The sequence below is a fragment of the Lissotriton helveticus genome, chromosome 10 (genome assembly GCF_964261635.1).
Source record: "Lissotriton helveticus chromosome 10, aLisHel1.1, whole genome shotgun sequence".
Lineage (NCBI taxonomy): Eukaryota > Metazoa > Chordata > Amphibia > Caudata > Salamandridae > Lissotriton > Lissotriton helveticus.
This window is the reverse complement of record NC_136071.1, coordinates 1159028842-1159052386: the sequence shown is the minus strand read 5'-3', so window position 1 is coordinate 1159052386 and position 23545 is coordinate 1159028842. Positions and strand designations below refer to the sequence as shown.

At 48.3% G+C, this 23545-nt stretch overlaps 1 protein-coding gene across 1 annotated transcript in view; it reads left to right on the top strand.

Annotated features, from left to right (window-relative positions):
• The window catches only part of LOC144784891 (ubiquitin-conjugating enzyme E2 E2), a 738431-nt gene that overhangs the window by 223497 nt on the left and 491389 nt on the right, over nt 1–23545 (top strand). The window contains exon 3 of the mRNA XM_078663985.1: nt 852–902. Coding sequence (XP_078520111.1) covers nt 852–902 — 51 coding nt within the window. The remainder of the gene's footprint in view (nt 1–851; nt 903–23545) is intronic.

The window sequence follows — 23545 nt, the reverse complement described above, 5'->3', positions numbered from 1 at the left end:
CAACACAACTCCGCATTTTAAAACAGGTGTTGAACCTTTTGCCCTTCTTAAAGGCAGGAAGGCACACACTTGTCCATTCCCTAACTGGTTGAGGGAGAAAGGTTAGCAAAATGTGGGCTGTTTGGACATACCTAGATCCCACGTACAGCAGAAGCAAGCAGGTATGAAAGCACATTTCGATACAGGAAAGGCAATGCTTGTTTGCAAAGGCCAGAAAAAATAGGGAATGTACCAGCCTTTGCAAACAAGCATTGAAAATGCAATAGGTCTCGCCTTTGATTAAGTTAAAGCCATTTGCTTTGCTAATGGTATTGTATAGCAAAGCAAATGGCTTTAATGTAATAAAAGGCGAGACCTATTGCATTTGTAATGCTTTTGTAATGCTTGTTTCCCTTATGTTCCCAGCACCCCTGCACCTCGCCAAACTTTTTGTATATTTCTGTACTTCAGACTTTTTGTTTGTTCACCTCTGTAAACCATGTAAAGCGCTCTGATACCCTCTCGGGTCACGTTTGCGTTCTATAAAACACTAAAATAAATAAATAAATAGTAGTCATGGCGTCGTCTCGTGAAAGATGAAAGGCGGAGCGGAGCGGTCCATTCTTGGATCCACCCTGTAACCTGCAGGTAGCACAGATCTCCGCAGCTGGCGCATTGACCCACCGAGTCATCTGGCTGGTTGTTAGAAGGTTTTGATCCCTGTGCCTGCCCACAGTTTGTGTAGTGTAATCATGCAGTGGGTCTCTGTGACACAACACTCTGTTCGTGCTCATGCGCGGCTGTAATGCAATGTTTGATCTCTGGCGGAAGCACTGTAGCGTCTAACATGTGTGCACTGTTCTGTATTTTAGGATTCAGAAAGAACTGGCTGAAATCACCCTGGACCCCCCACCGAACTGCAGGTAAGTCAAAGTCCGACTGCTGTGTGCTCCTCGGTGCCCCCTCTGTAAGGTGTGCCAGGGTCTCTCTGGTTTGTGTTCTTTGGTGATTGGCGAGGGCTCCCTGGTTGTGATAACTAATAATACTGGCAATTGATATATCCATCCGTAATGTGTTCACTATTCGTTTTAGCTCTATTCTTTCCAGATGTAGTTTTTTTTTAATAACTGTTATTGCTACGGATATTCTATTTAATGTCTGTTATCTGTCTTTTCATGTATTTGTGACATGTTGGCATTAATATTACTGCTGCCCGAGGCTGGCATTCTGCTATTTCGAGATTTCCTTCAATCTAAGCGCCAAGAAGCTTACCAGGTGGAATTATTTTTGAAGTCTTTATGAAAAGGTGGTTGAAATGCTGAGAGATCTGTGAACGTTGCGGCCTTCACTGTGAGACGAACAATAACTTCACCTGTCTCTTGCTGGGTTAAAAAAAGTGTTGAATTTCCTTCCTTTATTGGAGAGATTTATGTTTTCTATGTTTTTGGCCCGAGTGCCAGCATTGAGAAGGGTAATATCGCATGTAATTACCTTGTGCTTTTATATATTGTATAGGACTGCGTAATCGATGCCTGATCACTTTTTTTAATCTTTTAATGTCCCCCCGATTAACTAGACAAAGTACATACTAAGATAATGTGATCCTCTTGTGGCATTTGTCTGGTGTCACTTGTCTTTGTGGTGTTATACTGCCGGTTCTATTTATTTCTGCTTTTTATTTTGATCTTGGTGTTTATTTCTTGGAATCGCTCTTTGTTTTTTACAGTTCTCCTTTATCTCTAAGGACAGCCACTGTGGGCTTCCCTGACTCTCTGTCTCCCTCTGCTTTAAGCTCTGGTTTTAATGTTTGACCTTACTTTGTATTCCTCTTTTGAGTCCAGAGCCGTGCACCCAAAGGGCTGTAGGGGGCTGTGAGTTTATGAGCATTACATATTTTCCAGGACACACTGCCACCAGGGAGGCTTTTAACTCGTGTGTTTTCAAGTGCTCTGTGGTTGAGGTCCAAAGGCAGAAGGCAGTAAATGGAAGGTTTCTGTGCTTTGTTCATCTTTGATGCTGGTGGGTAGTAAAGTTGGGGGTCTGCGACGCCTCGCACAGCCCCGCAGTAGTACTTACTCTTTCTAGTATTTGATACTTTGGGGGGTTAGTGTGTCTTTTGTGAAGAAAAAACGTCCAATTTGTGATTTGCAGTGAAACTTAAAAACTATGAATTGGTTGTGTTTAGTGGCCACATTTTTGTTGAAATTTGGGACTCGAGGCTACCTTTTTTTCAAGGGGGGAGGGGATATGTGCGAGCGGGCAAGTGGAGAACCGAGCAGCACAAACAAGGTCTTTGAATTGCCCTGTGCCCCTTCCTTTCCCGAAGATTAGGTGCAGAGGGGAGACGAGATGTCCTCTGAGCTAGGTGCCACTGCGGGGAAGAGTCCTCCAGGCTCATGGAACATGTCCCTGGGTACAGGTGGAGCTGTGCTGGGGTACAGAACCCCCCGTGGAGCGCAGTACCCAGCCGTGGTCGGCAGTAGGAGATCCTACAGGGCGGTGACGTGGGGAGAGGCAGGGTGGGGGTAGTAATGTATGGATTACGGAGTTTAACAGGTAAGTAAACATATAAATAAATAAAACGAATTTCGTTTTGTGCACTGTATTCCCAAATGCGATGCAGTGTGCCCAACGAAATTCGTTTTACTCCTACTGCCCACCGCGGCTGGCAGTACCAACCCTGGCCCAGTGGAGTACAGTAAGGAGGACTGAAGTGAGATGTAAAAAGCAGTGTCTCTGGATGTTGAACAACTTGTCCCAGGAGCGCTCTTTGAGAGTGATGCTGGGAGGGCCGTGTGTCTGGCAGAGCCCGGGCAGAAGGAGGGTGCATTCTGAGCTGGTAAATGATGGGCACTCGGTCCTGGCTGTCGGTGGAGGGCTGGCATTAGGGTGACCAACCGTCCGTAAATTTCACGGACAGTCCGTAATTTTGGCCGTCTGTCCGTTGTCCGTGAAGGATTCTTTAACGGACGCCATTTGTCCGTAATTTTAACCAGGCACAGCTTCCATCCACCTCCCTTCTTGACACGGATGCTATTCCAAAGGTCAGATACCCCGCAGCATTGGAGCGGCACAGCGGGATGGCAACCCTCTCACCTTCAGCCCTTGATGAGCTGTTAAGAGGTGCTTGAAGGTGACTGAGAGGGAGGGGCTGCAGCTTCAGGGGCATCTATTCAGATGCAAACAGCCCTGAATGCCTCACGTCTCTGCTATTTAGAGGGGGGCTCACACATTCCATTTCTACCCAGGGCCCCAAACATCCTAGACTCGGCCAGATTACACAGAGGCAGCACGTGGTTCTCTCTCGTCACAGAGCTTAATTACTGCCACTAAATTGTAAGCAAATCTCGGTTCTTCAAACATGCAGTCTAATAAAATTAAGAAATGGCACAATCGCACCCACACTGATTAACAAAGGACAATCAGTTAAACCAGTTCTCTTAGAGTATCTCCTGTAAGTACTGTACATCACAGTGGGGGATGGCATTTTGGACAGAGAGCCTGTCATCTCGTTGTCTTGTGCAGGAGTGGGCGAGGAGCCCAAGATGATACTAGAATACTGCATGCCCACCCCTGTGCCCACCCTGGTGGATCCTGTTCCCTCTCCTGTGATGGCTCCTGCCCTCCCCTCAGTGATGGGTACTGTCCCCCCATGTTGTGGCTCCAGTCCACCCCCTCCTGTGATGGCTCCTGTCCACCCTCCCCTCTGCCTGTGATGGCTCCTGTCCCCCCCCCCGTGAATGCTTCTGTCCCCCCACTGTGGTGGATCCTGTCTCCGCCCTGGGTGGCTTCTGTCCCAGTCCTGGAACGGCTCCTGCAGCGAGGGTGAAGTTCTTGATGGGCCTCTTCTCAAAAGGGCTCAGCTCAAATTAATATGGAAAAGTGGGCGAGTAAGTAAGTGAAGGGATGGGTGGATGGCTGGATGAATTAGTGAAAGGGTGAATGGATAAATGAAAGATTGAATAAATGGATAATGAGGATTGATGGATTGATGAGTGAGGGGAAGGATGGATGAGAGAAAATGTAAATAGCTGGATGTATGGGTCGAAGGGTAGCTGGATGATGGATGAGGAGAACGATGGATGAGGGGAAGGAAGGATGGATGGATGAGGGGAAGGATGGAAGGATGAGGGGATGGATGGATGGAGGGGAAGGATGGATGGATAGATGGGTGAGGGGAAGGATGGATGAAAGGATGGATGGATAAGGGGAAGGATGGATGGGCGAGGGGAAGGATGGATGGATGAGTGGAAGGAAGGATGGATGGATGAGGGGAAGGATGAATGAGGGGAAGGATGGATGGATGAGGGGATGGATGGAGGGGAAGGATGGATGGGTGGGTGGGTGAAAGGATGGATGGATGGATGATGAGGGGAAGGATGGATGGATGGATGATGAGGGGGAGGATGGATGGATGATGAGGGGAAGGATGGATGGATGATGAGGGGATGGATGGATGATGAGGGAGTGGGTGAAAGGATGGATGGATGATGAGGGGGTGGGTGAAAGGATGGATGGATGGATGGATGGATGATGAGGGGAAGGATGGATGGATGGATGGATGATGAGGGGAAGGATGGATGGATGATGAGTGGGAGGGTGAAAGGATGGATGGATGGAGAGTGGGTGAAAGGATGGATGAGGAGGGGAAGGATTGATGGATGAGGAGGGGAAGGATTGATGGATGATGAGGGGGTGGGTGAAAGGATGGATGGATGATGAGGGGGTGGGTGAAAGGATGGATGGATGATGAGGGGGTGGGTGAAAGGATGGATGATGAGGGGAAGGATGGATGGATGATGAGGGGGTGGGTGAAAGGATGGATGGATGATGAGGGGGAGGATGGATGGATGATGAGGGGGTGGGTGAAAGGATGGATGGATGATGAGGGGAAGGATGGATGGATGAATGATGAGGGGAAGGATGGATAGATGGATGATGAGGGGGTGGGTGGATGGATGATGAGGGGATGGATGGATGGATGATGAGGGGATGGATGGATGGATGATGAGGGGATGGATGGATGGATGATGAGGGGGTGGGTGAAAGGATGGATGGATGATGAGGGGGTGGGTGAAAGGATGGATGGATGATGAGGGGGAGGATGGATGATGAGGGGGTGGGTGAAAGGATGGATGATGAGGGGAAGGATGGATGGATGATGAGGGGATGGATGGATGATGAGGGGATGGATGGATGAGGGGAAGGATGGATGATGAGGGGATGGATGGATGATGAGGGGATGGATGGATGATGAGGGGATGGATGGATGAGGGGATGGATGGATGATGAGGGGATGGATGGATGATGAGGGGATGGATGGATGATGAGGGGATGGATGGATGGATGATGAGGGGATGGATGGATGATGAGGGGGTGGGTGAAAGGATGGATGATGAGGGGAAGGATGGATGGATGATGAGGGGATGGATGGATGATGAGGGGATGGATGGATGATGAGGGGATGGATGGATGATGAGGGGGTGGGTGAAAGGATGGAGGAATGGGTGGGTGGATGGTGGGTGGGTGAAAGGATGGATGAGTGCATTGGATGTTGGGTGGGTGGATGGTTGGGTGGATGATGGGTGGGTGGGTGAAAGGATGGAGGGATGGATGAGTGGATGGATGGGTGGATGGTGGGTGGTTGAAAGGATGGGTGGGTGGATGGTGGGTGGGTGGATGGTTGGGTGGATGATGGGTGGGTTGGTGGATGAGTGAAATGATTGATGGATTGATAAGTGCAAGAGTGAATGAATGTACGTATGAGTGAAAGGGTGGATGTAAGGATGGATGAGTGAGTGAAAGGGAGGGTAGATGGACAAAAGGATGAATAGATGTGTGAAGGAGTGAAATGATAGATGGATGAGTGATAGGGTCAATGGATGGATTCATGAGTGGATGAGTAGATGGATGGGTGGGTGGGTGGATGGATGGAAGGAAGGAAGGAAGGATGGCTAAGTGAAAGGGTCGATGGAGAGAGAAAGGGAGGATGGATGGATGACTAAAAGAGTGGATGGGTGGAAGAATTAGCAAGTGAAAGGATGGCTGGATTGGTGAAAGGGTAAATGGCTGGATGGATGAGTGAATGGATGGATGGGATGAAGAGTGGATGGATAAGTGTACAGATGGATAGGGTGAAAGGGTGGATGGATGGATAATGGATGGATGAGTGAAAGGATGGATGAAGGGATGGATGAAGGGATGGATGAGTGAAATGATAGATGGAAGGATACATGATGGATAGGTTTGCAAATGGTTGAATATGTTTGGAAATGGCTAGGCTTAATTATATACTATTACGCGACCTCTGATGTGTCTGTAAAACTTACCTATTGTCCTGAAGTTTTGTCCTGAATTTTGACCTCCTGTCCTGAATTTGTGTCCTGAATTTTGACCCTTTGTCCTGAATTTTTACACTCACAGTCCTGAATTTGCACCAATGCCAGTTGGTCACCCTAGCTGGCATGAGAGAGAAGCTGTGCTCAGCAGCCCTCCTGTGCAGTCACAGTGGGGGGTACATGGCAAGACCAAGGCCATGGCTTCTGGTTGAGTGTGATGCTTACACCCCCTGTGCCTCTCCACCAGAGTTGGACAAGCCAAGCACTGCACAGGCCTGGCTCGGCCTAGATGTCTGGCCAGCGCGGCTCAGCTCTGGTGCCCAGGGGGTGGCAAGCCGACATGGAGCCCGGCCCAACCCCCCAGACACTGCCCCGTCTGTCCCAACGGAGCTGTGTTTAGAAACCATCCCTTCCAACGAGCATCACACGAGGCAGTCAGTCCAAAGTACTAAATTACACACGCTCTCAATTAATCAACTTTTTTCATCATTACAGCATTTTAAAGATGCTTATCCTCTGAATGCCAAGAGGGGGGGAGTGGGGGGGGGGGGACGGAATCTTCTGCCAGCATTTGCTGCCCGAGCTGAGCTCTGCCGCAATGATTGTTCAAGTGCCCCCAGGGGCTCGTCCGGCCTGTGATCTGCACTGCCAGACCCCTCTTCCGGGAAGGCCCCTTTCAAACTCCTTTGTACGGCCCGGAGGGCGCGCGGGCCTGGCTGCGCCGCACGCTGAGCTGTTTACACTGCAGTCGAGCCGATGCGGGGAAATGCACAAGGGGCCTCGCTTCCAGGGACTGCCCCCGCCCCCTCCTTCACTGCAGGCTGTGTGCACCGGAAATGTGAAAAATGCGCCTCTTCATCTATTTTTATTCAGATTTGCATGTGTCCCTCCTCCTACAGAGGGGCAGGGTTCGCATCAGAATTTCACGAGTTGTGCTCGGTCAGACGCCTGCTGCTCGGGGTGAAACTGGGCAGAAAAGATCAGACTAGTCCAGGGATAGACAGGATGGCATCTGCCACAGGAGAAAGGCTGCCTGGTGGCTCTGTGATCAGGCACTCAGTCAGGCCCGGACTGGCCGTTGTGCAGGGGCGTAGCTAGAGCTTGTGGCGCCCGGGGCTACCCCTCAGATTTCCGCCCCCTCCTTTGCTGGGGAAAAAGGACGGTGAGCACTTGAAAGATGTCCGAGTCTCCGAGAGACGCGTAGTATTGCTGCTAACAGTTACCTCGATCATGCAAGTTACATGCGCATACATGACACGGTCATTGGCAAAGCCAATAGCTCTGGCAAAATACATGACCTATTGGCTATGCCAATGGTTGTTTAGTTTTTTATAGGCACTGTGAGATCAAATGATTTGCCCAGAATCACAGGATGTTAATTGCAACCACTGGCAAGCTGCTAATATATCAAAGTGGTGGGGTTTCTATAGAATTCCAGGAGTGAAAATACCAGGAGAATGCAGCTCAGCAATTCAACTGCATCACGGAAAAACAGCAGCAGTGTAATTTACTAAAGGGAATGTTTTCTATCATCTACTATTTCCATCCATTTCCAATCAGTATGGCAATGGGTAACAGGGTTTACAGAACGAAGAGTGGGTCTAAGTGAGACTAGAGTAGCTGTAAGTGGAGAATATTCCCTAAATACTATTATCTGTACAACTAGGTGTTTTAAATGAAACTCCCAGACAGGAGGTAAGTTTCAAAATGTATTCCATAAGTACTTGCCAACGACAGGCAGCAGCCAGCCGGCTTGGATCCCAAGATGAATGGAATTGTTCAGTGGAATCATCGCCAGCCGCTCCATTTGCCTGCTTGGGCCTAAGTTGAGCAATAACATTATCACAAGCATTAGAGATGTAGCTCTAGCATGGTGGAGCACCAGCTGCACCATGCACAATTCACGGTCACCAGCTCATCTTCACTTGAATTATTTTATAGTTGCGAGCGTGCCGCTCACCACACAGACAAAAGAAAGCAGCAGGCTGGCTGGGCAAGAAGAATGGTGGTGGTCTCCATGCACTCCGACTCCAGTTCAGCTCGACACGACGAGGGGCGAGCGTAGGGGGCTGTGAGCGCGTAACGCGTCACACTGCTACGGTGCTGCGCCGGCGGCGAGGGCTGGCCAAAAATGTCCTTACAGGGCCGTCATTGGTTGCGCTCGCGCGCGCTACCACTGGATTGACGGCCCTGTAGGACTAGTGTGAGCGAGGCTGAGGGAGGGGCCCAACAACGGTCGTCACACAGACAGATTGGTGATGAGTTGACACTGATTTTCAAGCGAACGCCAAACCGATCTCAGTTACACTATTTATAACTTTATTGATATGCCATGCAAATTGCAATGCAAATGCAATCCCTAGAAATAAGAAATTGTCTGTGCTAGCTGCCAAGGTTTCAGATTGCTAGGTGTGACATTTTTATAATTTCAGTATAATTATGAGTGACATTATAGCCACTATGAGTGACAATTTCTCACGAGCAATAATCAAGCAATGAAGCATATAGGGAAACATATAAATATCAGAAATTACACCTATTTGAACAACAAGAAACTCTAAGAATTAATTGAACTAAAGTTCGCTAACAGGGGCCTGCGAACATCGCCGGCGAGCTGCTCTGCCAATCAATGGGCCTGTGCTGGGTGTGTGGAAAATTAGTACGGTCTGGTAAACACTATCTGCGCCATCTTGCCTTTTTCCCCTGATGCCACACTTTTTGTCGTGCGCACCCGCCATTTTAGGTGCCTCGATCAGAACAACCCCTTTGCATGCCACTGGCCCCCAGCATAGCCCTTCGCCCTCACAAAAGCCTGCACGCTGACAACCCCCGCTCGCACATGCCTTGGGTCATAAAACCCCCTTCAGCGCAGCTCTGCTTCAGAACCCCATCCTGTTCCCAGCGCGACACCTCCTTTCATTCCTTTCATGACCCCAGGCCCTTTTGATACAAACCCCCTTTTTCCTGTGTGCCCGTCTGTCTCCCCCGTTCCCAGGCCGACACCTAGCTCTGCCGATACTGTTTATTGCCCCTCCCCGTACAGTAGAAAGCTTCCCTCATCAAAGGACCCTCGAGTTGATCAAAGCCCCCACCCTATGAGAGCCGATCAAACCCCCCACATTCCATGAATCGGCGGAATGTCCAGCTGCGCGATAATCATCACCTGTTGTGATCGGGGTGGGGACTTCTGCTGTATATGTGTGTGGGAACGGGCTTGGAGCGGGGACTCCGAGAATCTCTTTCCGTGCATCAAAGCATTGCCAAGAATGTGTTGTATGTAATAAAGCAATAAACCTGTGTATAAGAGGCCAGGCCTCAGAGATGCAGTTAGAGCACCTCATGACGATACCTGCTGTCTGAACTGATGTGTTCTCCTCCGGAGAGAATAAACCTTGTTTCCTGCCTTCCCGTCCCCAGCGCCTGCCTCTTCATTGATAATAATTCGTGGGTTAAAGAGGCGATACCGCCGGGCAAATATCGATTGTCCCTTGACCTTAGATTTAACAATTGGCGTCCCAAGCGTGGGGCCCATCAGCGACTCGTGGATCCAGTGGGAGAGGTCCTGACGACAGAGTGAACGACTGCAACGATCGGGAGAGCTCTTGCCCAATAGACCCTCGTCTGGCAGCCGATCATCCGAACTTCACTGGTTCCGAACAGACCTCTCCCGAGTGATCTACGGTCCTGACTGGGAACCATCAGGAGTGCTGCGAGGAATACAAAGAAAAGAGGACGATCGGGCGCTGGATTCGGAAGACAAGAAACTGTCCACACGGTCCGGGTAAGGTCGTGTAAACACGACGAACTGCGAAATAATTGTTTAATTGTTCAGAAAATACTAGTATTACTCTTTGTTGACCTATTTGGAGATTCACTGTCTGCAAACGGAGAAACAGTAGGCTCTTTCTCCTTGCAAACAGTGAAGGATAGGTAACGCGGCCAGCGTGCCTATCTTTCTCCCCCACTGAATTGTTCATTTGTTCACGAATTGTTTTCGGGAGATTTCCCTCTCCCACACTGATTAACGTTTTTTTTTCACCCCGAACTACTGTTCGCGGATTGTTTTCTGGAGATTCTCTGTCTACAAACAGGAAAGAACAGGTTCCCCTTTGTAGATAGTGAAAGGGTAGAGGACGCAGACCTTTGCGGATCTACTTATTTTCCCCACTGGTCGTTATTTATTGTTTTGTTATTGGTTCATGAGGTATTCACTGCGTGCAAACAACGTAGAATAGAAATATTCTGTCTAGTCTTTGCACGCAGTGATAAGATAGGCAGTGCTGACTTTTTGTCCCTCGTTGTGAGCTGTCATGTCTGTCTTCTCCCCACTGGTCGATAGCTGGTTCAGCCCAGACCGTTTATTAGAGGTGGATCATCTAGCTCCGCTGGAAGGCACCCCTAATAAAGACATGTTCATAAATTATGGATTAGTTACCATAGCCTATAGTAAACTGTGGCACAGGTATACCAAAGAAAGTCAAGAGAAACAGTGGCCACTGATAGGATCCTTCGATCTTGATAAAATAGAAACGTTAGAAATAGCCCTTCGTGATAATAAGACAACGCCGATTATGCTCGACTGTCTCGGTATGTGGCGCAAAGAAGCAATGCAACGAAAGAATAGAGACGAGGACAGAGCAGGTAAAGGAACATATCGACAGGACGACCCCAGGACACAACGTCCCGAAAGTAATCCCCCGACACTACGCACAGGACGGCCAGACTTAGGGCAAAACCAATGTGCTTTTTGTAGATATGCCGGGCACTGGAAAGCCCAATGCCCGACTCTACTGAACGTGAGTAGGAGCAGAGGACCGACAGGAATAACAGGCCGACAGAAAGGGAAAAGGCGCGAGACAAAGATGAATCAGACTGACTTGGACAGGCCAGATAGAACCACCACGTTCGATTATGCCAGATGGCACAGATTTCGCCAAGCCGATTTCAGCGACATGTTCGAGTCCTCATAGATCAAACAACGATAAGACGGGAAAACCCAGTGTAGCTCTAAATTGACAGACGACAAACCCCGAAGAAACCAGAAAGAATAATGTACACACATGATCAAGCATCCTTAACGTTTAGCCAAGTAGGGAAAAGTTTAGGGTATTTCGAGGTAAGGGTTACACAAGTATCCTTCGCCGAGAGGACTAGGGATATTGCCAATGTCTGAAAACCTACTACCTCCTTCCGAACGCATCCTTATAGGCATATAACTAAAGCCTGCCCCATTGCTCTAACAAAAAGTATGCGCAGCATATAGAAATAAGATAATTATGGCCAATAACTGTTTTATGTTTGTCTTGGGTCTTTTTATATAATATTTGTACTGTCTCCCCGTCTGAGTTTGTGTGTACGTGATGCATGAATCTGCGTCATCCCTCTGCCTGTGTTACCGTGGTACTTAAACTTCTGTTAACAGAAGCTTTAGCATGGAACAACCTGGAAAGAAAGGAATGGGAAAAACAGTACGTAATGATAACACCTATTAATGCCCTAACAACAGAAAACGTTTGAAACAAGAATGGTAAACTAGAAAACGAAAGTCAGCAGAACATTCCCCCCCCATTCTGGAACCTTCCAAGGTAGGGCAGGGTTACGGCTACGCCCAACCGGCAGCAACCCATATAAGGCGGGTCCTGCTGCCAACAGTCGGCCAGGAAATCGTAACATAGGGTGGAGCCGGAGGAGAGACAAGGGCCAGCGGGACCCAGCCAGGGGATCACCTTGACCACACCGGAGAGTTGTAGGGAGGGGGAATGTCTATGTCCTCGACCCCCCCTCTCTCTCTCCCCCAGTCCGGCCACGGTGGCGCGTGGGAGTTTCAGGTAGTCCCGCCACATGTCTTCCCGGTCCGGCCACCAATGGCCAGGGACTGGGGCCAACTGGATCCGGCTGCAGCCGATGAGCCAAGAAACCCGTTCATGGGGCCAGAGCAAGGGGCGTCCGGCCGACATCCACCGGAAGCCCGGCCCAGAGAAGGACGGGACACTTCTTTCTTTTCCCCTCCGTAATGGCCGCAGCAGCACGCCAGGCGCCACTTGAATAATGGCTGCGACAACTCTGGGGGGGGAGGAATGTCTTGTACATACCTCCGCGAAAATTAGTCCAGGTCGGGCTGGGAGGGAGAGGCGACGCGGACGAGCCTCTCCCACCTCCACGGATAGGAGGTTTCCCAGCCCCCGGCCCAGCGCCGAACTCCTCCAGCCAGGCGGTGGTGCCAATACCTGCGTAGCACCGAACATACCATGGTGGCGCCCCAGTACTTGCGCAGCACCGAACATGCGCCGCAGGTAGCCATACTTCCGCAGCACTGGGCATGGGACTTGTGGAGCACGGGGTGTGGAGAGGCCATCGTGCATGCCCATGAAAGAGAGCGGCATGGAGTGCACCGGGAGAAGGAGACGGCGCAAACGAGTCTCCCTCGCCCCCCAGGTGGGGGCACCACAGCTGCACCCTAGCCGAACGTCCTGCTTCCACAACACGGAGTTCCATTCCCTATTTTTCCCCAGAAAGGTCTCTTCCACTCTTGCAGACTCGACGAGGGGGGCTGCTGCAGGGCCTCAAAATGGCGTCTGGGTCCGCTGGAAGGCAGGTCTCGGCCGCCAGAGTAACTTTGAACAGCAATGTAACTCGGGCGCTTGCCCACCGGGGCACGAGCCCCCACCTCCGACAGCACCCCCGCAGCCTTGAAGATTCTACAAAAGTCCCAGGAGCCCTCGGCCCCTGCAGGTTTCCGGTGAGGGACAACTGCCTTGATCACTAACGAAATAAGCTTGACATAGCCACTCCTTCTGTTAGCATGAATTCTCGAACTGCCGAAAAGGACTCTGGTCCAACCGCCGGTTGTATGAAACATTTTTTCCTTGATACTACTTCCGGACTAACCCGGCCCCGCCCAGAATGGCGCCGGTAACAATAGGAACTTACGAACGCCTCGTGGTGTTTTCTTTTGCTAAAAAGACTCGATGTTCTGAGATATGTTATGATCCTTTGTACACTTGACGGAAAAGAGGGAGGATTCACTCGACGAACATGTAAAAGGACCCCGTGAAAAATGTTTTTCAATGTACGATTCATTATGATATTATCATGTAACCTCGCTTATAACACACACCCATGGTATACCTATAGGAATTTGATTACAACTAGTCCAACTGTGTTTCCAAATATGAAATGAATGCCCCTTGGTCCCTCAACTATTCGATAGACGTTTTTAGTTCCCTGCAAATGAATGAATGAACCTTTTTAACATGTTTTTAATCCTACAAAATAGCCCCCCCCCCTACTGTACGCACTTTAGCCATTGCCGTATCCGGCCAACCCCGATCACACTGTCCTATCAACATGCTGAACGAGTGTGAAAATAAAGGTTTTCGAAACTATGAACGGGTATTGCATGCTTTATTTAAAATGTGGGATCGGCGGGAGAGTTTTTTTCTGTGCACCCTACTCTGCTCTCTCTTTAAGGTTAATAGAAGTGGTTGCCCAGCCCCGGACGGAGGATCGAATCTAAGACACGACACTCTGCCGTCAAATATGCGACTGACTCAGGGACTCGCGCATGGAGAAAGACCTCGATTTCTGGGGTTGGGTAAGGCGAAACGGTGTAAAAGATGGAATATAAAGGATGGGTAAAGTGAAACGATGTAAATGATAGAATATTATGAAAATACGACACTCAAAGGTACTAGGGAACAGAGTTGACCGAAGAGCTGATAAACCTTAGAACATCACAGCGTTGGAAGAGATTTAAGGACCCCGATAGCTAAATACACCTACCAACTAGAAACCTTGCGCTAAGTGCTTCTGATTCTCTAACGTTTTCCTACTCACAGCCTATAAGGACACACTGCCCCCCCCCCTGGCTCCAGAAACCACAACCCCAGGGATTTTATCCCGAGGAGATAAGACGAGTATGAGGTAAGTAAAAGACCTTCGTACCCGTGCTTTTGATATGCTCGAATGTTGTCCCCCTCCCCTCCCCTCTTTTTTCCCCCCCCCTGCAGGCCACATCGGAATCACGACCAAGGTATGGTGAAGATCTGAAGCCTCGCCATGTCTGATACACGAAGCGGACTAACACTGCCTGGTGGCACCTAAACACACCCACAAACTACTCTTGTACCAAAAGAGCCAATAAATTGTATGACATGATGAAAGCGATCACCCTTAATCCGTGTTGCTTGAATGGACACCTGTCACGTATGTCTGAAACTATGAGATGATGTTTGTGTATGACTGACGCGTTGACTTAACTGGTTAAAGGACCGAGAATGCAAGAAATGCGACACAATGGTGCCCTTTTTTACTCGATGCATGTCCCCTGTACCCGGCCTAATGCTCGTCCATCCCAAACTGCATGCTTTCAACATTCTAACACAGACCCGTAATGTCTTATGTTGTATAATGCGCTGAATAGCCTATCTTAATGCACGGCCACTCCCCATGTCGCACGTGTACTATTTAGCCTGTTGTGGCACATCTCTCTCTCTCTCTCTCTCTCTCTCTCTCTCTCTCTCTCTCTCTCTCTCTCTCTCTCTCTCTCTCTCTCTCTCTCTCTCTCTCTCTCACTCTCACTCTCACTCTCACTCTCACTCTCACTCTCGCTCTTCCGAACGACTAGCGCCTATATTGGCAAACCGCCACCCCTAGTGCACCATCAATTGGCTCCAAATACCACAAGTATTTGCTCAAAATTTATCCTAAATAAAAATCACCCTGACGCCGTGTCACTACCTCTCCTTTCTGCTAAAATTGATGAAACCGAGATTTGGCCATTAGGGAAAGGACAGGTAAGACGACTGAAGTTCCCTAATCTGACCCGAAATAAGGGAACTACATGTCAGCGGCTCCTGTGTTATAAAAAGATACCTCAGATAACGCGACCTTCCCCGTCCCGAATTGTCGCAATACCCAAACAGTAAAGGTGATCAAAACATCCTCATGTTCCCGGAACGCCCCCTGTTTCGTATCAGCTGCCCCAGACGAGAGTTATAAAACTGTCCCTCACCCCCGGTGGTAAGAGATGGGTCGATTTACGCCCTTACCACAGTTTTCTATGTCCCTAGTTGTTTCCCATAAGACCCCTGTCTTTTCTAATTAAGTAGTCAGGCCGTAAGAGGCTACGTAGGAACCAGAATGATGTTTTACAAAGTTAAAGATTAGACCGAAGCGAAGAAATCATTGCAATGAACCCTGTTGAAAGCGAAAATGTTTAGTTGAAAGGCAGGATGCATTGATAGAATGAAAAATGTTTAGCCTATGTTCGTCCCTCAGCAAGATACCTGTCAGACCATGGTGATAGCACACAGCACCCTTTTTAAATATAAAGCCCTGGAGAACGGTATAGCTTCGTAAGGCTCGTATTAAGAAGGTGGGTCTCCGTCAGAAGAACTGACGTAACTGTAATGCAATAAAAGGTGCCAGATCTCGTCCCACGACCAACAAACACCAAAGAAATAGCTGTGAAGGAAAGTTATAGTAAATCCAGCAGGCCCATCATCAATCATTTATATGTTAGTTGCGAACCCTAATATAACGGACGTTTCCACGACCAACAAACACCAAAGAAATAGCTGTGAAGGAAAGTTATAGTAAATCCAGCAGGCCCATCATCAATCATTTATATGTTAGTTGCGAACCCTAATATAACGGACGTTTCCATTTTTTGCCTGGAGCTGGGAGAGAAATAGACTTATGTGATTACCTTCCTCTGCCAATTCTCTAAAGACTGTCTTTTCAAACTCATTTAAGGGTACGACTGTCGGAGGAAAGAAGGACCGGATGTGGGAGCACGTGGCCTGACTACAGATCGTGGAACATCTGCGACATTGGCCAAGGCGAGACCGCGACAGAAAGGAGTTGCAGGACGAGGCACTGTTTCCGTCAAAGTGAGAGGAAAGGGCTGACCTGATGCCCCTGCTCAATGTACAACGTGTGCCGAAAAGTCCCCGCTCTCTGAATTCGGTCATGAGCCCGCCTACCTGAAATTTCCGCCCCCCTGATCTGTTCCCGATTTGGCCCAGCTCCATCCCCCCTTTTTTCTCCGACCTACCCTATGGACTACACACTCTTCTTCCATCTGAACCTTTTTTTGACAATCAACTCGAAGGACACAGGGCGAAAAGGGCCTTTTTGACCAGAAACGCGAGGAAAAGGTCGTGCCCTGCAACGCGGGACCTAGAATAGAGCTGGACCCGTAGCTCCACCGCCGGTGCTCCACAGCGCCAACAAAAGACGACAAAGAATGCTGAGAACTCATTAACTTCGAACATTGACACCCTCAATTATCGTTTCTACTACGTCTCATTTCTCCTCCAGCCACCATTGTATTAATTATGCTCCAACCAAACATGAACAGAACTCACAAATGTAATGACCTATCAATTTACATTCCGAACGACTATAAGTAGCTATGAAATGTACCCAATGCTCTCACTACAGAATCATCTTTGTCTGTTATTGCATTACTATGGCTTTCCTGCAAACGAGTTTTTTTATCGATAGACCCGCCTCCTAAGATGAAAGATTTTAAAATGTAATGTTCATAACTCCTTCACCTGGGTACTTACTTCTTTTCCTATGACCATCACAGTCGACATGAATTGGAAATAGGCCAGCAAGATGTCTGGATATGTTAAAGGGAGGACTGTGGAAAATTAGTACGGTCTGGTAAACACTATCTGCGCCATCTTGCCTTTTTCCCCTGATGCCACACTTTTTGTCGTGCGCACCCGCCATTTTAGGTGCCTCGATCAGAACAACCCCTTTGCATGCCACTGGCCCCCAGCATAGCCCTTCGCCCTCACAAAAGCCTGCACGCTGACAACCCCCGCTCGCACATGCCTTGGGTCATAAAACCCCCTTCAGCGCAGCTCTGCTTCAGAACCCCATCCTGTTCCCAGCGCGACACCTCCTTTCATTCCTTTCATGACCCCAGGCCCTTTTGATACAAACCCCCTTTTTCCTGTGTGCCCGTCTGTCTCCCCCGTTCCCAGGCTGACACCTAGCTCTGCCGATACTGTTTATTGCCCCTCCCCGTACAGTAGAAAGCTTCCCTCATCAAAGGACCCTCGAGTTGATCAAAGCCCCCACCCTATGAGATCCGATCAAACCCCCCACATTCCGTGAATCGGCGGAATGTCCAGCTGCGCGATAATCATCACCTGTTGTGATCGGGGTGGGGACTTCTGCTGTATATGTGTGTGGGAACGGGCTTGGAGCGGGGACTCCGAGAATGTCTTTCCGTGCATCAAAGCATTGCCAAGAATGTGTTGTATGTAATAAAGCAATAAACCTGTGTATAAGAGGCCAGGCCTCAGAGATGCAGTTAGAGCACCTCATGACGATACCTGCTGTCTGAACTGATGTGTTCTCCTCCGGAGAGAATAAACCTTGTTTCCTGCCTTCCCCTCGCCAGCGCCTGCCTCTTCATTGATAATAATTCGTGGGTTAAAGAGGCGATACCGCCGGGCAAATATCGATTGTCCCTTGACCTTAGATTTAACAAGTGGTGGCCTGAGTAAAAGCAACCATGACAACCAAAATTAAACCAAACATAAGCAAACGCTCGAATTACCATATGTTTAGAGATAAGATCCAATGTGGAAACCAGCATATTCACACCATGTGCCAATGTTGGCAGCTTAGCCATCCCTAAAACAAAGTTATCCACCAAGCAAACTGATAGCAAACTTGTGGTAACACAGGTGGAAACAATCCTTTTAAACACATGGCGTAGTTCATCTACAAACACGTAAACGAAAGTTGTGCCTAGAAATATAAGAAATACGTGACATTCTGCAGTGAATCATACTGTGCTCACTAACCATGCCTACTACGTGAAAATGATACCAAGCACTTCTCAGTCAATGCAAATGAATAGTGATAATCACAACAATTGTAAAAAGCACAAAATGCAGTGATTGCTGCCTAAATTAACAATAAACTAGACCTTAAACCCGATGATGCAGTTCAAGACGCCAAAGTTTCCATATAACAAAATAAAAGAGAAAAATGAATCAATGCTCCATGATTCTCCATTTGCTGTTGTATAAAGAAAATTCCTGCTGGTGCACAGTTAGAACTCAATTTTTCCAGGAGCCCCCCAATGTAATGTAATAAATATGTAAAAGCTATTTGAAACTCTCAAGGTGCAACATAACCAGGCCAGACAAAATAAGAATATCTGAATGAATTAATGATGGTCCAATGCATTCCATTATTTTCAAAAACTTTTTTTAGATCCTCGAAGGCAAGAATTTCACTGGATACGTGTGCCCCTGCCCCCTGGCCCCCGCCTGCGAGCCTCCAACAAATGAACAGATTATGTTAATGAACCGACAGGGGCGGACAAGTGCTCCCATCTTAACCAACATGATAATGTGTTGTCAAGTGAATGTTGCGAGTGTGGGTGGGCCACACGACTCCAAATTAAAACAAACCCGATTCCTACCTCATTGTCTTGTCCAGCAAAAGTCTGAGTGCGAGTCAACTCCAGCTCGGAAGTGAAGTATAAGCACTGCTCTGCCAACGGGCGCGCTCGGAAAAAAAAACTGCCGCCTGCCCCCTGAATGGCAGTGCCTTGCAGCCTAGGAGGCCACCGAATAATGTCCTTTATACTTCCAGGAATTGACTCCTTGCCCTCGACACGATGAGAGCGTAGCGGTGAGCGCGTAACGCGTCACTGCTACGTTCTGATCGCGAGGGGGGCAACAACGGTCGGAGCTAGGAGTACGTCTGACATCACTAACGCCGCGGGAGTGGGACTTGGGCCGCGCTGCACTGCAGCCTGCATTCCTGACCTGCGGTAACTGCAGCAGGCTGCAGGCAGGCACAGTGCAAACGCGGGACGCAATTAAATTGGCAAAAGTAAGTCCCGTGTCGGTGTGCACTGTGGGCAGCCTGCAGTTACCGAAGCAGGTCACGACGGTCAGACTCAGAACTTCTAAAGGCCGCCGCGGCCGCAACGGGCCTCCAGACAGTGCCATGCGGCGGCCGCCTCAAAAATCGTGCCGCCTGGGGCGGACCGCCCCCTCCCCCCCCCCCTGCACTCCTTTTGCTACGCCGGTGCCGTTGCGGGCACCGGGCAATCCCCCGGTGCGCCTCAAGGGTGGGGGCCGGTTTTGGGCCCTGGGGGCCGTTTTTGTTACAGGTCCGTTTTTGCAGAATCGGCCCTGTAACAAAATCGGCCGAAAACCGGCCCCGGCAAAGAGCTCGGTCGCACCCTCAGGGGGCCGGCCGAGCACTTTGCCAGGGCTGGTTTGGGTTCTCAGTCCGGCCCTGCACTCAATGTCCCCGTTCCTGACACTCACAACAGTCCAGTGAATTCTGGGAGCTGTAGTCCAGGTTCATCTCACTGCAACCATTTGGACTGAGTGAGGCTCAAGGTCCTACCAATTGGCATAAGGGAAAAGGCATATGGAAACTTATTTTTTTAAATTATGTATACATTTATAAAAACACTTCTCGTCTAGCTCACTGTAGAGGACTTGAGCAAAAAGGGCAAAACAGCAAAAAGTCATGCGCGTGCCAGAGTTATGGTCCAGCTGAATGCACACAGTGGACCTCTGTTTTTTTTGTTGCTTGGTTGACGTCCAGTTATTTGGTGAACTTAAATGGTGACATTGTCATTCACGCCATACATAAAAAATAGATTTGTGTTACTTTCAGTGCTGGGAATGGAAACAAGCATTGGCAGAGCCAATTGGTCTCGCATTTGGGAACTTCAACAGAAATACTTTATCTGCAGTCCAGGACACCTGTATTTTTACTGTGTGTGTGGAAATTAAATGCTTTGCCCAAAATCACACTCTATTGAGCAACATTTAAGAATGGAACGTGGATTCCGAGCTCGTACAGATAGAAGTTTTGTCCTTGAAACCACAATCACTTCCCATTAACACAAGTTGTGTGCTGCCTGTTAGGCAGGCTAAATAAAGAAGTATGTTGTCTGAAGTATTTGCCTAATAAAAGCCCCGGCAGTTGTAAGGTTACAAATTAGGCATTGGGAGTGCAACTGAAGACAGAAGTTTTGTCCTTTAAAGCACATCCCCATCATTTTTACACGGGTTGTGCGCAGTGTTTCAACAGTGAAACCAATATTGAATGTAGGTTACTGTGCTTTATATTATGTAGTGGTGTTTTAAACATAGGGAAAGTGTAGTACTAAATATGAGCTGGTGGTTTCTGATGCTCAACAGCAGCACCTAAAAATCAACAGAAATACTTTATCTGAAGTCCAGGACACCTGTATTTTTACTGTGTGTAGGGTAATTAAAAGCTTTGCCAAAAATCACACCCTATTGAGCAACATTTCAGAATGGAACCTGGTTTCCAAGCTCATACAGTTGGAAGTTGTCCTTCAAAACACACTCACTTCTCATTACCACATGTTCTGTGCTACCTACTAGGCAGGCTAAAAAAGAGAAGTATGTTGTCTGAAGCTGCTGCGTAATAAACTCCCCGGCAGTTACAAGATTACAAATTAAGCATTGGGAATGCAATGTGCGCTGCCTATTGGCAGGCAAAAAAAAGAAGTATGTTGTCTGAAGCTACTGCCTACTAAAAGCCCCGGCAGTTTTAAGGTTACAAATTAAGCATTGGGAGTGCGACTGAAACCAGAAGTTTTCTCCTTTAAAGCGCATTCCCTTCATATTTACACGAGTTGTGCGCTGCCTGTTAGGCAGGCTAAAGCACAGTAGCGAAAGTGAAAGCGACCGTGCTGGGTTAATGAGTAACCTAATCCAGGAATGCAGCTGGCACCCGGCGTGATGCTGCTCGCTCCCGAGACCCAAAGGCCATGGGAGTGAACGTTTAGAGAAAAGGCGGGACATGTATCTGCCTTTGGCCATTTGCGTACTTTCATTTTTGAAAGCCACACGCAAAGGCCAATAGAATGTGACAACCACACACACGAGCTTTAAGAAAGTCTGGCGTGTATCCAAGAGGCCCTCTCCTAGAGCAGCACATGCACGATACGGTAGGCTCGACCTAGAAAATAGTCCAGAAACCCAGTAATCAGGGGTCAGGGTGTGCCTGTGGATAGGGGATGGAGTTATTACACGCAGATGCAACTATCTATGTATGTATATTGCACTTCTATAACGCAAATTTAGCCAAAAGGCAACAAGGTGGAGTCTGAAGTAGATGATGGTCTGTCAACATCGGCCGACGAGACCGGCATACAGAAGCACACCCGGCATTACGCCCTGACTAGAGAATCCATAAGAACCACATAATTAATACGACGTTGACAGACCATAATCTACTTCAAACGTCCTGTGAAAGCCCCGGGCCTGATGGCCATGTAAGGGGTGAAACACGTGTTGGCTGTTTTTTCTTCTCACCCACTCTGGTGAACAGAATATACCTTCAAATACTCCGCATGCACAACTGGAATTTTTTCCAGGATAAATCATAAGTGAAAAGTATCCTGCCCTGACAAACCTGTTGCTACATTTATATATGTGTTGGGCTCTGAATAGCTCCCATTCTTTTGGCCTGAACTAAAGTAGGGCTGATGACCCTTAAAATCCGGCTTTTGTTTTTGGGCCAACGGGAAACGGAAATAAGAATCTCCCTCACACCTAAAGTGTGCTGCTCCCAGGCGCGCAACACCCATTGGACTCAAAGGGCTTCATGCTCGACTGTGGGACCCATGCTTTCCTCTGGCCCCAGTAATCTTGTCCTTTAGAACCTGTTGAAACCACAGGTCAAGCACCGTGGGGCGCCTGTCTCAGCGCAGCCCCAATTAACCCATACCTTAGAACACGACTTTGGGATGCTTGGTTCTTTTAAAACATACACAGACATTTTTTGGCGCACAGTAATAATTTATTGAGAATTGAATTTCGTTCCCTTTAAACCTCAGGAGGCTGGGGGGCGATGGAGCGTTTTTATTCCCTGGTACCCAGGTGAGCTGAGGCCCGTGGTTCGAGTGGTTTATTCCTGCTCTCAGCAAGCCCCAGGAGGGTCGGCTAGTTGTCGCCTGAACATTTTTTAAGACCTAGTATTCCTGAGGAATGAGGGTTAAATGATCGATCCTGGTTTCTTTCAAGCTTTATGAAACTCCTGCTGTAGATGACACTAAAGTTGCAGAACACAAAGACATTTTGCAGTGGAAAAATACATCATTTGTATATGGCTGTTTCATCTAGCTCTGTGCCGTTTCTTTCAGTTCTGCATTGTGCCAGGTGAATGGGCTTGTCTTTCGCCTTTTCTTTCAGCTCTCTTACCCTAAACCAAGTGTAAAAGCCAGGCTTTTGTAGTGTCCCACTCTGTCAGAAATCTGAGAGGGCTCTGAGTATTCTCAAGGGTCATCGTGTTAGTCACACTCGATAACTAACTAATTAACTTAACTCCTCCATTTATAGCCTGGCTCAGATCGAGGGTATCAGAGCACTTCACAGAGTTAGCAGCACATAAAACGCAATACATAAAATAAATACATAACATAAGGCCTTTTGCTTCAATGTCACATGTTTGATGTATTTGACTCAAGGGCTCTCTGCTTCTCTCTGGTGTCATGGATACGCCTGTTGTCTCTCTCTGGCACAGGCCTCCCCCGGGCCCCTGTGGAGCGGTGATGGTGAACGTGGCACTAGTGAGTTGTGCAACATTGTGCAGGCACAGGCAGGGCCACTGTAATTATGCGGCAAGGTAGGACCACATTAGGCGTCACGGTTAGCTACATTTTGCTGCAAGAAAAGGTCATTTATTCTGCATAATTCAGCACATTTTCTGACAGTATTAATGCCTTGTTTTATCTTATTTTTACACGTTCACACTGAATAGGCAAATGAGGTGCCTCGTTGGTTACAGCAAGGTGGGCAGTCAACTTTCAACCTTTGCGAAGGGCCTGCCACTGCGAAGCTACACGTCTTTGCTATTTTTTTTTAACTAACCTTTGATCCGTTTGAGCTAGAAGTATTTTTATAAAATCTGCAAATTATGCAGCAGAATATGTGGCAAATTCAACACATCCATAATTATAAGGGCTCCCTGTTGTCCGTTTTTACAGATTTTTACAGGTAAATACAGACAGAAAACATTTATTTTCTTGCCTGTATTTGTTTTTAAATGTGGATAAAAACGGACATTGGGTGCTTTTTGAGTAGTTCTAAATGCTGTCTGCCATGACTGCAAGGCCAATAGCTGTGTGAATTGATAGGTAAGGGGGTTAAAACAGAAAGGAATTTTAGTGAAGAGGCTTTAACACTAGTAGA